The sequence below is a fragment of the Trachemys scripta genome, chromosome 10 (assembly GCF_013100865.1).
Source record: "Trachemys scripta elegans isolate TJP31775 chromosome 10, CAS_Tse_1.0, whole genome shotgun sequence".
NCBI classification, from domain to species: domain Eukaryota; kingdom Metazoa; phylum Chordata; order Testudines; family Emydidae; genus Trachemys; species Trachemys scripta.
Genome location: NC_048307.1, coordinates 61,484,380 through 61,498,189, shown reverse-complemented (window position 1 = coordinate 61,498,189; position 13,810 = coordinate 61,484,380). Strand labels below are relative to the sequence as shown.

The 13,810-nt window shown below is 42.1% G+C and overlaps 1 protein-coding gene across 1 annotated transcript in view; it reads left to right on the top strand.

The window, feature by feature from the left end:
* Nucleotides 1–13,810, top strand: part of UNC13C (unc-13 homolog C) — a 398,557-nt gene that overhangs the window by 335,116 nt on the left and 49,631 nt on the right. Inside the window, exons 27-28 of the mRNA XM_034783191.1 lie at nt 1,857–2,006; nt 11,300–11,423. Coding sequence (XP_034639082.1) covers nt 1,857–2,006; nt 11,300–11,423 — 274 coding nt within the window. The remainder of the gene's footprint in view (nt 1–1,856; nt 2,007–11,299; nt 11,424–13,810) is intronic.

Below are 13,810 nucleotides of genomic sequence, written 5' to 3'. Positions count from 1 at the left end.
GTCATAGGGACCTATATTTTTCACCCTTCTGCAGAAAAGCCAGGAGAATTAGCACAAGTCATCCAACAGCCCTCATTCCCATTGCCAAAGTTGGTCAAAATGTTCCCAATTTGTCTTTGTGTGTTTCTCATGTGCTTTCTTCTCCCTTAAATTTGTCCATAGTTTGTGCCTGTGACACCCTCTAACCAAAAATCGGCACAAGGGCACCCAGATAGCTTCATAGCCTTACTCTGAAGAAAACCAAGTAAAACTTCTCTAGGAGGTCTTCTGCCATTTCTGAGTCTTATCTCATTCTTTTAGAGGCTGCCCATGTGGCCATGCTGAGTTAATAAGTATGGCAGCAGTTTGCTCAGGATGGAGTTGTCTATAGCACCAAGCAGCGAACATTGCCTCAACTAATTGTGGTTGAACAAGATGCAGCAGTTTGGGTACTAGAGTAGACCCACTGCCTGCATAATCTGAATGAGAAAAGAGGTGGCTTTAAGAGCAGCACTGGCAGCCAGAAGAATTCTGAGGCTGAACTGGGAAAGCAACTGTGCCATGCATTGGTTTTTGGGCTCCCCTTTATTCATTTCAAAGTTGGTTTCTGAGTAGGGGTCACTGGAAAAGCCTTCTGTCTTCTTGGCAATCAGATGTGTTCATGTGGTTTTTTGTGTTGGGTTTTTGTGATGAAGCACAATAGCTGGGAGTTTTCAGTCTGTTTTCACTTAGCTTGTTTGTTCTTTTACTAATTGTTTTTTGTAGATTCTTTAGCTACAGGCTTATCTATTCAATTTGTCTATGAATGCATTTAGAATTGATTATCATATTTATTGCCCCTGTGGTACTTGTGGTACTTTTACTTCTCAGATGCTTCTGAATACTCAGTTTTGCACTGTTTAAATGTACCAATCTATGTCCTCACTATGGCCATACTGCCCCTGTGTCACTCCTAGATTTTCTGTCAGGCAGATGCTGCTATATCGGAAGAGAATTGAACCTCTAGAAAAACAAGAAATGAACTAAATCAGTAAACTCACTTTGTGGGGAATTGAGAACAACTTCCACTCCCACACTTGTAAACAGAACTAATTTATATAGACCTATCAGTCCCCCATCTCCTCTAGTTTTTCAGTTATGTGGAAATCAGTTCTTCAGAATAGAAAATCTGTTCCCACTTTTGAATTTAAACTGCCAAATATTCCCATAAAATGCATCTGGCATAAAGGTTTATGAAGCAGTCCAAATATTTTTACTCTCTTAACTAGGTACAAAGTAGTAAACAAAACTTTGCTGTGTTGGCACATGAGTCATGACATGAAAAAGTCTAGTTTAGTCAACTAGGACAAATTGGTAGAAGTCTTGTTATTTTCTATCTTCAAGGAGGATATTGACACCAAATGAATATAAAATTTACCAAAAAGAGAGAATATTTGATAACACCCCCTTTAAAAATACACGTAAATAGAACTTATGGCTGTAATCCCCTCATACCAAAACTAAAAGCAGGAATAATTGTGCTGGCTAACACTGATGTCTATCTTAACAGCCAGTCATACCTCAGTAAAGTCTCTGATTCACCTTCTTATTGTGTAATTCCTATCAGAAAATAGTTACTAGGACTCCTGTAGGGATAGGGACAATGTAAAAGGAAAACAAAACACAAACGTCAATGGTAAGTATATTATTTGTCCTTATACAAACTATAAATCTTTAGAAATGGTTATTTTCAGTTTCTAAATCATACAGTGCCTTAAGCACGTGGGCTTCATATCTGCTAACAAATGATTTTGTGTTCATCGATGAAGTTGATGGAGCAGAATCTAAATAGTCATCTTCTGTCATATAATTCCTCCACTCTCTTTTTTTCTCTTTAGTTTCCAGCTTGTTATTGAGGAGTGTGTGAGACAGATGAGCTTTGAGCTAAATCAGATGAGAGGAAATGGAAACGTATCGGCCAATAAGAACAATGCAGCTATCGATGCTGAGATTGTGCTGCGACCTCTCATGGATTTTCTGGACAAAATGTAAGTGAGAAGTAAAAAGGAGTAATTTTAAATTGCTGGATGCCAAGGAATTTTATTTGAAAAATTACTAAAAATATTAGGTCCGATTTGGCATATCATAGATAAGCTAAAAAGTTTATAGTTGGGCGAAGTAAGCAATCTAATTCTTCTGAAATCGGTTACTGATAAAAAGCCATTTAAGGAGCTATTTTAAATCAGGACAATTGACCAATATTAAGCATCTTAATCCATTGAAATCCCACTATTTCTTTGTTTACCAGTGTTTACTCCCTGTCTCCTTTCCAGGAATGCATAGTCTAACCCAGAGGTCGGCAACCTTCGGCACATGTCCCATCAGGGTAATCTGCTGGCGGAGCACAAGACTTTTTATTTACATTGACCGTCTGCAGGCACGGCCCCCTGACGCTCCCTGTGGCCATAGTTCGTCCTTCCTGGCCAATGGGAGCGGTGGGTAGCCACGGCCAACACGTCCCTGCGGCCCGCGCCGCTTCCCGCAGCTCCCATTGGCCGGGAACAGTGAACCGCGGCCACTGGGAGCTGCAGGGGGCCGTGCCTGCAGGTGGTCAAAGTAAATAAAATGTCTTGCGGCCCACCAGTGGATTACCCTGATGGGCCGTGTGCCAGAAGTTGCCGACCCCTGGTCTAACCATTTGGTGATTAACAGGAGAATCTGTTTGTCCTAAATTACAACCGCATTTCCATTTCTCAACAAAATTATTATAAGATTTTTTAATTCTAATCCCTTGGTAGTGTTTTAGTTAACTTTCACCATGTTGAAGTATTGGGGAGGTTTTTCCTGGGTTGGTTTCCTCTTGAGTCTTCTCCGTTCTTTTTTCATCTGTCAGTAGCTTGCTTGTATAGATGGGCAGGATATGTTGTGGAGGGCATGCTGTTTAAGCAGGATAGCTGGGTGAAGGATGGATGGGGGGGCTCACTTCAGAGTTTTTTAATATCCTTCTTCCTGTTTCTAGGGAATTTTATGAAAACACACCTCTTTCAGACTTGCATAGATTCAAAGTTGGTTGCTCTCATTCTTTCATTGACTCCATGCCCTGGGGGGTTGGCTTAGGTGACACCTTCAGCTCCTGGACATGCAGTCTGCCTAATGAACATGCAACACTATAATTGCCTTTGTTTTTGTTTTGTTTTTTTGTGGAGAGAAAGCATCAGATAATTTTTAACATTAATTTTAACTTTCTTTTTATTTAGTCCATTACGTGAGATAGTCATTCAATTTTATTGGCATTTGACAGGAAATGAAATTCTGATTTCAGAAATTCTGAACACTTCTTTTCATTATAGTTAAAATTGAGTGTACTTAAGTCTAAATTTAAACTTAAAAGTTTTTAGTTCTCAAACCAGTCTTTTCAAGATTCAGAAATTCTTATTGTGTTTAGTCTAAATAGTTATTAAATAAGTTGTTTATTCTTCATAACAACTTTTGGAGAGATGATGATTCTTGTCTTCCTGAATTGGTTGAGGGAGTTGTTTGATCATGCCAATTTAATTAGTTCCCCATTATTAGAAATATTCTATACTGGCATTTTGTATTAGTAATTAGTTTAGCAAGGTCCTTAGATTTCAGGTTGGTATATAAAGCATTTTACCATTGACAATGATATTAGGAATTATATTAGGAGCTTTGCATTTAACTAACATAGTTGAAAGTCTGCATTTCACAAAGGTGTTTGTCATTTCAACATTTAAGAAAAGTTTAAAACATTTGCAATTACACACATTTTTCTCTAAAGTTTTAAGGACACAAGTGGAGGTTTTTCTTTGAAAAAATGGGGTATAGCCTACTTTACCACTTAGATCTATTGCTCTGAAACACAGCCCCCTACATTCCTTTTCACAATCAGGTCTTTTCCTAAGACATGAATCTTTTACATGGTTTGTTTTCTTGATGTGAGGATTTGTACCAAACTGGTATTTTATATAATGGGACGTGTCCTGGTTTAGATAAGACACTTTTGCTGAACCAGCATGTCGATCTTTAATATGTGCTCATGGTTAATGCCTGGCTTTGAGGGTAATAATTGTGAAATATTGCTCAATGGATGGAAAGGTTTTCTGGTGTTATGACTGTAATGCACAAAGGCTAATTCAAAGGATTAATTCATAATTGATTTTCTTCTTCGAGTGATAGTCCCAACTGTATTCCTAAGTGGGTTATACATGTGCACCATGTGCCTGGAGCCAGAGATTTTGAAAGTAGTGTCCACTGGTCTGCGCATGCATCCTGGCTCATCTTGTGCCTCTGACCGAGGGAATAAAGGTGGGGTGGATTGACCGTCTCTTCCATTTCCTTCTCACCGCCACATGGTACTGGTTGGAACCTTCAGTGTCTGCGGCTTGGGCTTTGTCCTACAAAATAAGAATTATCTAGTTTGTAAACAGTTTTAACAGTTAGAATTTTATAGTTCTTCAGTGTTTAGATTATTCTCCTGCGGGGACCTCCTCCCCCATGCAACCCATTCAGGTACCGGACTATGCCAAGGACTTTGGGCTTCAAACTCTACGCTTCCTGTGTGCAGTCCTTCTTGGTCAGCAACAACCTGTACTGCCTTGGGGAAGCTCACAATGCAGCAAGGTGCAATATCTGCCAGTCATTCCCCAGCTGTGCACGAGAAGGGTGGGAACTTCATCTCTGCAAATACCTCATGGAGAAAGCCATGAGACCCTAATCAGACCCAAGCTAGGGAACTACCCCATACATCATCCTAATTCAGCAAGGAGTATGCCTCCTGCTGCAAGCTCCGACTGTGGTGTGGGAGAATCTACCCCTCACAGGCAAGATCTCATCAAGAAGCCACGAAGCACTCTCATTAGCATGTGACTAAGTCTTCTTCTAAATCCACTTCAAAGAAGTCTGATTCATCTCTAAGTAAGCCCATCACCTTGGCCCATGAGGACTTAGTATGTCCTAGGTCCCAGAGGCATTATAAGAAAGCCCATAAGCATTGGGCTGCATCAGTACCAGACCACATTCCTTTGGTATGATCACCCTCGGCACTTCCGGAACCCCGGGATCCGTTCACACCAATAAAATCAGATCACTATTAACTTCGGGCATCTCCCTCATCGCCAGCTTTGGTGACTCGAACAAGTGGAAGGTCCTCTCACTGAGGAGGTCTGAATCCGTTGCCACCTCACATGACATTTTTGCTTTCCTGGATCTGGAATCCCCTCCTTCTACAGGAAGAAAACTCCACCAAGGGAGTTGACTGCTGGAAGGAGTTTATCACCCATCCCATAGGTGGAATACATCTCCCCTCCAGTGGCACCAGGTGTACCACCGCTGGAATTGGAATCAGCCTTCTCTTCATCCAGAGATTCCAAACCACCTGAAGAACCTTTCTTCTCTTATCTTACCTATCCTCCACCACCCAAAAGATCTGGGCTTGTTTAAAACTAACTTCTGCCTTGTCTAACTCTGAGCTGCTGGTACCCCATGCCATAGGGGCCCCATGACCACTTACAGACCCCCTTCTACTGGCCATATTGGGGGGGGGGTTGGGATCAGTACCTCCCTGCAGAGTTGATCGATTTGCCAGGGAGTCACCCCTTGTCTCCTCTCTAAGGGGCTGCTCAGATCTGCCACCAGAGCTGACAGAGGAAGAGGAGGAACATTACGCTCTGGATCCAGCAGTTCCACTGTTACCAGTAAGACTACCATCTTCATCTTCAGAGGATGCAGTAACTCCTATTCTCCCCACACACCCCAAATGACTTCAGGCAGTTCTCGGACCTTTTTCACAGAATTGCTGGAGAACTTCAGATTCCTCTTGAAGAGGTCCAGGACTCCCAGAACAAATTCTTAGATATCCTCCACACATCCGGATCCAGCAGAATATCTCTCCCCACTAATGAAGTCATACTGGAGCAAGATAGGACAGTTTGGCACACCCCTGCCACCTGCACTCATACCCCCAAAAGGGCAAAGAAAGTTATGTGCCAGCCAAAGGAGCAGAATTTTTGTTTTCTCACCATGCTCCCAACTCACTGGTGATCCACACCACTTCTGAAAGTGCTAGATAGCAATATCCCCGGTCTACTCCCTGACAAAGAAGGCAAATGCCTGGATCTGCTGGGGAGAAAGGTCTTCTCATCATCCAGCCTCCAGTTCAGAATAGCCAATTACCAGGCACTAATGGCTAAATATGGTTTCCTGAACTATGCCAAGTTTACTTACAGCATTCTACAGCTAGACAGAGCTTGTTTCCAAGCTCTGGTAGATGAAGGTAAACTGATAGTCTTGGTGCTGATGTCTTGGTGCTGATGTCATCTAGAGCTATGGCTACTGCCCTCATCATGCTCAGGGAGTCATGGCTCCATGCACCAGCGCTCCCGTCAGAGACTCTGTGAACTACCACATAAGAGACAAAGAGTTCAAAAATCCTGCTTCCTCACACACACATAGTTCAAAAATTCCAGACTATGAATAATGTCATAGCTCTCATCACAAGCAACCCTCAAGTACTGTTCAAGATATGTCTGTCTCTCCTAGGTCATATGGCCTCATACACTTATGCCAATCTTTAAATGTGGCTGCAGTCAGTATACTCCCCAAACCACCATTCCATGAACCCCATGGTACAGTTTCAGCCAAGGTAGAGTCTTCCCTGCTATACCTCATCAGGTATGCATGGGCATCCCCTTTTCTCTCCAACCCTCTCTGGTCAAGACCATTATTACAGATGCATCCCGATTAGGTTGGGGAGCCCATATTAACAGCCACACAGCACAAAGTTTTCCTGGATATCTTGAGGGTCCAGAATGCACATCAATATCCTGGAGTTATGAGCAGTTCGGAAGGTATGTGAGTCCTTTTTTCCCTTCATCCACACTCACTGTGTCCTTATAACATCAGACAATGTTACGACTACTGTATCTTCTACACCAACAAGCAGGGAAGAGCGAGATCTGCCTCCTTGTGTGCAGGAGTCAGCCTCTGGAACTGGTGTATCACCAATCAAATCATCCTATCAGCAGTCTACCTTCTAGGAAAGCAAAATGTGCTTGCAGACTCCCTCAGCACACATTTTTCAGTCAACCACAAGTGAGAGCTCGGGTACTGGACAATATTTTCACTCTATGGGGGAACCCCAACAAGGGATCTGTTCACTTCTCATGCAAACAGAAATGCACCACATATTGCTCCATAAGAGCCCTCAGTCATCACTCCCAGGGTGATGCTCTGCCTCCTCCTTAGTTGGACCAGCTCAACTATGCCTTCCCTCTGCTACTGCTCCTGCCACAAGTTCTATGCAAAATCCGTCAGGACAGAGCACGGGTCATCCTGATTGCCCCCTTCTGGGCCAGAGAGTTTTAGTTTCCCAACCTCCTACACGGGCATCCTGACCACCAATCATCCTCCCAACATTTCCCAAGCTCCTGACCCTGTGCAACAGCAAAATCAAGCATCCTGATCTGCATCCACTCCATCTCAGAGTTTGGTATTTGGATGGGCATCATCCTTAGAACGTTCATGCTCCATAGCTGTACAAGACACATCCTCTCTAATAGTAGAAAGGACTCTACTAGATGTTACCTAGCTAAATGGAAACGCTTTTCTTCCTGGGCACATCAAAGAGGCATTCTCTGAGAAACTACAGATATTCCTCTCATCTTGGTCTATATTCTTTCTTTGAAGACATCAGGCTGTATTCCAATACCCACCTTCCTTCCCTTCTGCTTCAGATCTTATCTGATTTGCAGTAGAAAAGGAACTGGAGAGGCGGTCAGTCCACTCTGCCCTTTAGCTCCTCAGGAAGAGACATGAAGTGAGCCAGGATGCATGCACGGATTAATGAACACTACTTTCAAATTCTCAGGCTCAGGGCGTATTGTGCACATGCATAACCCACAGTGGATTACAGTTAGGGATCACACACTCAAAGAACTTCCTGTTTCTTTCTTTCTCTGGGACCTAATTTTACACTGTTGTTGTTTCTAAAGGTCACATCTTTATGGGCTATGTTTTCAAAGATTCTGAGCACTCTCAACTCCCATGAAAGTCAATTGCAGTATCTTAGCACCTCTGAAAGTCAGTCTCTTTGTATGCTCTTCTGTTTTCCTTTTCAGAAAGTTGAGACATTTTTACTTGCTGCTTTGTACTTTGAAAATATAATTTACATGAGCATGTTTCCTGCTTGAGGTGTGAGTGATTTAAGTGGATTCCCAGAACGCCAAAACTAATAGACTCCAATTGAGTTTTTGGTGAATATTTCTTCCTAGAAACTTACATCTTGGACAGGGTCCAAGAACTAATGACTTATTTTTCCACTGAGATTGCAGGCCCATGTTAGGAAAGCAGGAAGTGCATCTGAAGAAGGTGAAGACAATCTAAAAGGGCCCAAAAAGGAGCTGCAAGGAGGGGAGAAGGAAATAGAAAGAGTTTTTTGCTTGCTTTCTGTAGGTTCCATGTAATATATTAAATACACCAGAGAGTACTGAGGAAAATCTGGGAGAAATCTGTACACTGTTTATTTGGTTCTTTGTCAGTTGGCACTGGAGCTCAGTGTAACTGGCAGTGTGGAAAGTGCCCATTCTTTTCCTTTAATTTACTCGTAGGAGCTGACTGTTTCTGCAACACTGGCAGCTGCAGAAGCCAGATTCCTAACCCTGAGAGAAGCTTTCCAGCAGCTGTATCTATATGTCAGGCTTTCATTTCTAACCATCTATCTAGTCCTGTGTGTAAAACCGCTGGAAGCATAGACTTTCTTAGTCTTAATTTCCTTTGACATAAGGAACATGATTCTCTTATAAGTTTGTAAGAAGACAAAGGCCAAAAATCTTCATAAACACACATGATCTGTCCTTGAATGGTAAGAATGGAATGACCCATTTGATTCACTCTTCTATTGCATCAAACCACAAATCAATATATATTGAAGTTACCTAACACACCTTCCTTGAAATATAAACAAATACAAATTTAATTTTTTAAAAGAGTTTTTAAATACTTGCCAAAGAGACACCACCATTTTTGTAGAATTTAGATGTAGAATTTATACGAATGGTACGTCAATTTCATCACGGTATGATGGCTCGAGTCCTGGATGACGGTGAAACATCTGAGGCCTTCCCAGTCACCAATGGCGTCAAGCAAGGGTGTGTTTTAACACCCACTTTGTTCAGCATGATATTCTCTGCCACTCTGACTGATGCCTTTCAACACTGCACTGAAGGAGTAGGCCTAAAGTATAGAACTGATGGGAAATTATTCAATCTGAGGCGACTGCGTGCCATCACCAAGGGGAAGGAAACTGTACTTCGAGACTTTCTCTTTGCTGATGATTGTGCTCTGAATGCTAGTACTGAGCCAGAAATGCAAGCCAATATGGACAAGTTTTCAACTGCATTCAATAACTTCAGTCTCACTATTAACATCAAGAAGACTGAGGTCATGCATCAGCCAGCTCCCCACGCTCCGTACTCAGAACCGTCCATTACTGTAAATGGACAGAGACTTCAGACAGTGGACCACTTCACGTACCTGGGCAATACCCTTTCCCGAGCAGTGTCAATCGATGATGAAGTAAACTGCAGAATTGCTAAAGCCAACTCTGCATTTGGCCGATTGCACTTCAATGTTTGGGAACATCGAGGGATCAGCCTATCAACGAAGCTGAAGGTCTACCGAGCAGTGGTGCTTCCAACTCTGCTGTATGCCTGCGAGACGTGGACTGTCTATCGGAGTCATGCACGAAGGCTCAATCACTTCCACATTCCCTGTCTGCGAAAGCTTCTAAAAATCAGATGGCAGGACAAAGTGCCCGATACTGATGTCCTTACTAGAGCCAGTCTGCCATCAGTTCACACATTGCTGATGAGAGCCCAGACCAGGTGGGCCGGACATGTTGTGAGAATATCAGATGAACGCATTCCTAAACAGCTCTTCTACAGAGAACTCACTCAGGGAAAGTGCTCCCATGGAGGACAAAAGAAGTGATTCAAGGACCCGCTGAAGACCTCTTTGAAGTCCTTCGAGATCAACACCGCCACATGGGAAATCTTCGCACTGAACCGTTCAGCATGGCACAGCCTCATTCACACAGGCAGTAATACCTCTGAGGAGAGGCATATTGCTGAGGCTGAAAAAAAGCGTGAGCTGCGCAAGTCCAGAGCTGCTCATACATCATCAACAGTGCCATTACATGTTTGCCCGACGTGTGACAGGACGTTCCACGCCCGAATCGGACTGATCAGTCATCTTCGGACGCACAAAGCCCGGTCATCGAAAGAATGAGTTGTCGAGATCTTCATCGATAACGATGGACGAACATCATCCTCATCAGATGTATATTTAAATGTAAATGTAATCCAAACAAACATATATACAAAACAAGGAGCTGAGATAAAAATGCTTCTAAGGAGTATCACCTGCCTTGCAAATATATGTGATTTCTACTGTGATTATTTCTCTATTACTATCACTTTTCATATGCATACCTATAATAGCTAGTAGAAAGATTAACTGGTACATGTACATACCTATAATATGATTTGTACATCCTCTATGTTATATGCTCATTTACATGAACAAAACTTACATAATACTATAAGACTCCCCACATACGTATTTACAAATTGCTGTTTTTTAAATGAATAAACAGAAGATTTTCTCATTTGTGTGCACTGCAGTAAAAGGTGCTTAATTCTACATATAGCATGTTTCATGAATTCCCAATTCGATCCTAATAAACCTGTGATGGGGAAGCGATCCTCCAAACACTTATTACAGAGCCTATTCTTACTACTCAGTAGTCCCATTGACATTAGAAGAAATGTGTATGCCTAACTGTAAGTGTTTCAAGGCATCTGCCCAACATTTGTCTGATATCACAAGCAGTTTCAACTGCACAGAAGCAACATAGGACAACAAAGGAGCTTTTTCTTTTTAAGCAGAAACTAATTTCACAATAATTCTTTAAGTTTTAGTTTTTTAACTATACCAATCATTTGAGCATAACTTTACAGTTCAACCGTTATGTTTCATTTTCAATAAATACAGTGCTGTTGGGTACATTAAACTGAGCATGGTAAAAGGGTTGCTGGATGTTTACATGGAATGTTTGTTCCTAATCTAGAAGACAAGATTTGAAATGTTCAAAAATCCATATGAATAATGCTGTGAAATAACACTGATGTCTAAAAGGCATTATTGGTGTAGTGGTTCAGAGAAACTGTAACACAAGGTAGCCGTTAATCTGAGTTTATGTTAATTCAGAGCCTTTGATGTTTTAATGCTAGATTTGGAGACCAGCCTGTGTTTTACTTTATTCCAGTTTAAGTCTCTCTGCAAAAATCTGTGAGAAGACAGTTCTGAAACGGGTTTTGAAAGAGCTGTGGAAATCAGTCCTGAACAAAATAGAAAAACAAATTGTGCTTCCACCATTGACAGACCAAACCGTAAGTGTCCAAGCCATGATTCACACACATTTAAAACCTATGCAATAATCACCTTACTTAATCAGACATCTGGTAGCAGTTTTTTAAAACATCCTTCCAGAAAATTGCCCCCAAAGAGGAACTTGGTCACTACATGCAGCTTGCTGGGTACTTTTTCAGCAGAAAAGCTGGAGCGGATCTTTAGTAGCTGGTTTGCAAATCCTCGCTATTGGGTGTCCTGCCTGCCCATCCTAGATCGGGACATTCTCGCAGTGCATTTCTTCAAGGTGGGGTGCAATGTAAAAGGCAGGATCGCTTTCATAGAGCATGTTTTTAAATGTTATTTGTGATAGCTTTATTGCCTGTGGTGAAAATTAATAGTCAGATGATGGCTCGCCCTTTGCAGGTGTGCAAGGACAAGAGAGAACACAAGCAACCCGCCACAGTGGGCACTCAATCACTGTACTATTTCAGCACAGATGCTAGCCTTCCTAGGAGGCTAAGGGGTGAGGATGCAGAGTGAAAGCAGGAAGGGTCATGGCCTTGTATGTCCTTCCCCAAAAGCCTCCTGCTATATGATGCCTCATCACCACCCCAAAATGCAGCCACTTCCCAGCCAGTGACTCAATGCCACAGTCTGGCTCTAGATTTGTTAACCAGACATAGAGAGATCCCCTTTGGCGGCGGGGGAGGGGTTGCTTTACCAAGATGACAGGAAGCGGGGAACATGGTACAGCTGGAGGAGGTCGTTGTGCTACCCAAGGCAATAGTAAGGGTAGCCTGACATGATCCTCAAATGGGGATGCCATCTAGGGATACCGTACTTACAACACTGGTGTAGGGGGTTTGTCAAATTCTGGATGCACCTTTATGAGAAAGCAGTAAAATAATGACCTCAGACTGTTGTGATTTTTTGGGGGTGAGGTGAGGTAGTGTAATATAGAAATATTATTGTTGTTTGGTGGGGGTGGGGGTGTGTGTGTGTGGAGGAGGGTTAATCTTGCATTTAATGAGTCTGCTGTCTTTTGTTACAAGTGGATTATTATATTGTTACAGTGTGTCCAGGGACGATGTTCCTGTATATATTGTTTTGTCATTAAAACGGCTAACAACACAGCAAGGGAGCCAAAAAGTAAGAACTGAAGCAATTGCACTCACAGAGCTGCAGATGACATTTATAATATCTATTCAGTTTCAAATGTAAATTATATCTATTAGAACACTATACAGCAGGGACAAGCTCAAATCTCGCACTGACATAATTAATCACCACATTCCAATAGCAACAATTAAAATGTTGTAAACTATTGTGACATACTATAGACAAATCAAAGAAGGGATTTGTACGTATGCAGTGAAAGTATTATTAAACAAGCCTGCAGTTAAATAATACTGGACCAAAGAGCAGTCCACATTGTGGGTCTGTCCCAGAGCCACTGACCCTGGAAACATCTCAAGTTGGGCAAATTGACATTTTCTGACAAAACTCTGTTACCTCAGAAAATCCTTGACCATATCTAATCACAAACTATATGAAGCCAACAAGAGCCTTGTCAATTTCATAACTGCTTATTGTAACCCTATAGTCAACTGGGAAACTGACAAAAATCATGTCACCTTGCTATTTGGTTAAGCTCTGGCGAAAGCTTAGAGTGAAAAGACCTGCCCAGTTCAGGCAGAAGCCAGGAAGAGAGGAGGTGGGGTAAAACCTGAGGACCCTCTTCCTCCTCATCTCCCACCCAATTGTCATGAGGATTTTGGATGGCAGTTAGGGTCCAGTAAGAGTGTGCACCTTCTCCTTTCCAGGAGCCAGATGAGTGTGGGGGCTTCACATTTATCGTCTACTAGCCAGAGGGCAAAATGGACAGGGACAGACCTGGATAAAAGTCCAACTTCAGTGTCCTTCTAAACAGCAGGGTTGGATTGGGCTGGGCCCCAGAACCTCACTGGTTTGAAATACCCCTTTCACCTTTAACGCACCTTTAACATTGCCCCCTGACTAGTAGCTCTCTAGTATGTTTTTCAAGCCTTGTTAATCAGGTGCATAATAGAAGCAGAGAGATAAAATAGAACATTTATGATCTGTAGTGGTCAAGGGAGGGGAAAATTAGTTACAAAAGAATACTGGACCAGTTTTTAAATATGATCACAGCACAAGTGTGTACAGTGCTTCACCATCTGTTAACTTCCAAATATGTAACTTCTATAAAGTGATACACAATATGATGGATAAAATGCATAGCCACACGCTGGTTTCATTTTTTGCTAATCTTATTTGTAATTAACCAAATTCAATCAACAATAGGATGCTTCAGGTAAGTTCCTTCCCTTTACATAGACATGAATACCACTTCCCTTACCGGAAGGTACAAGCACAGACACGCTGCAAAAGAACTTGTTTTACGATG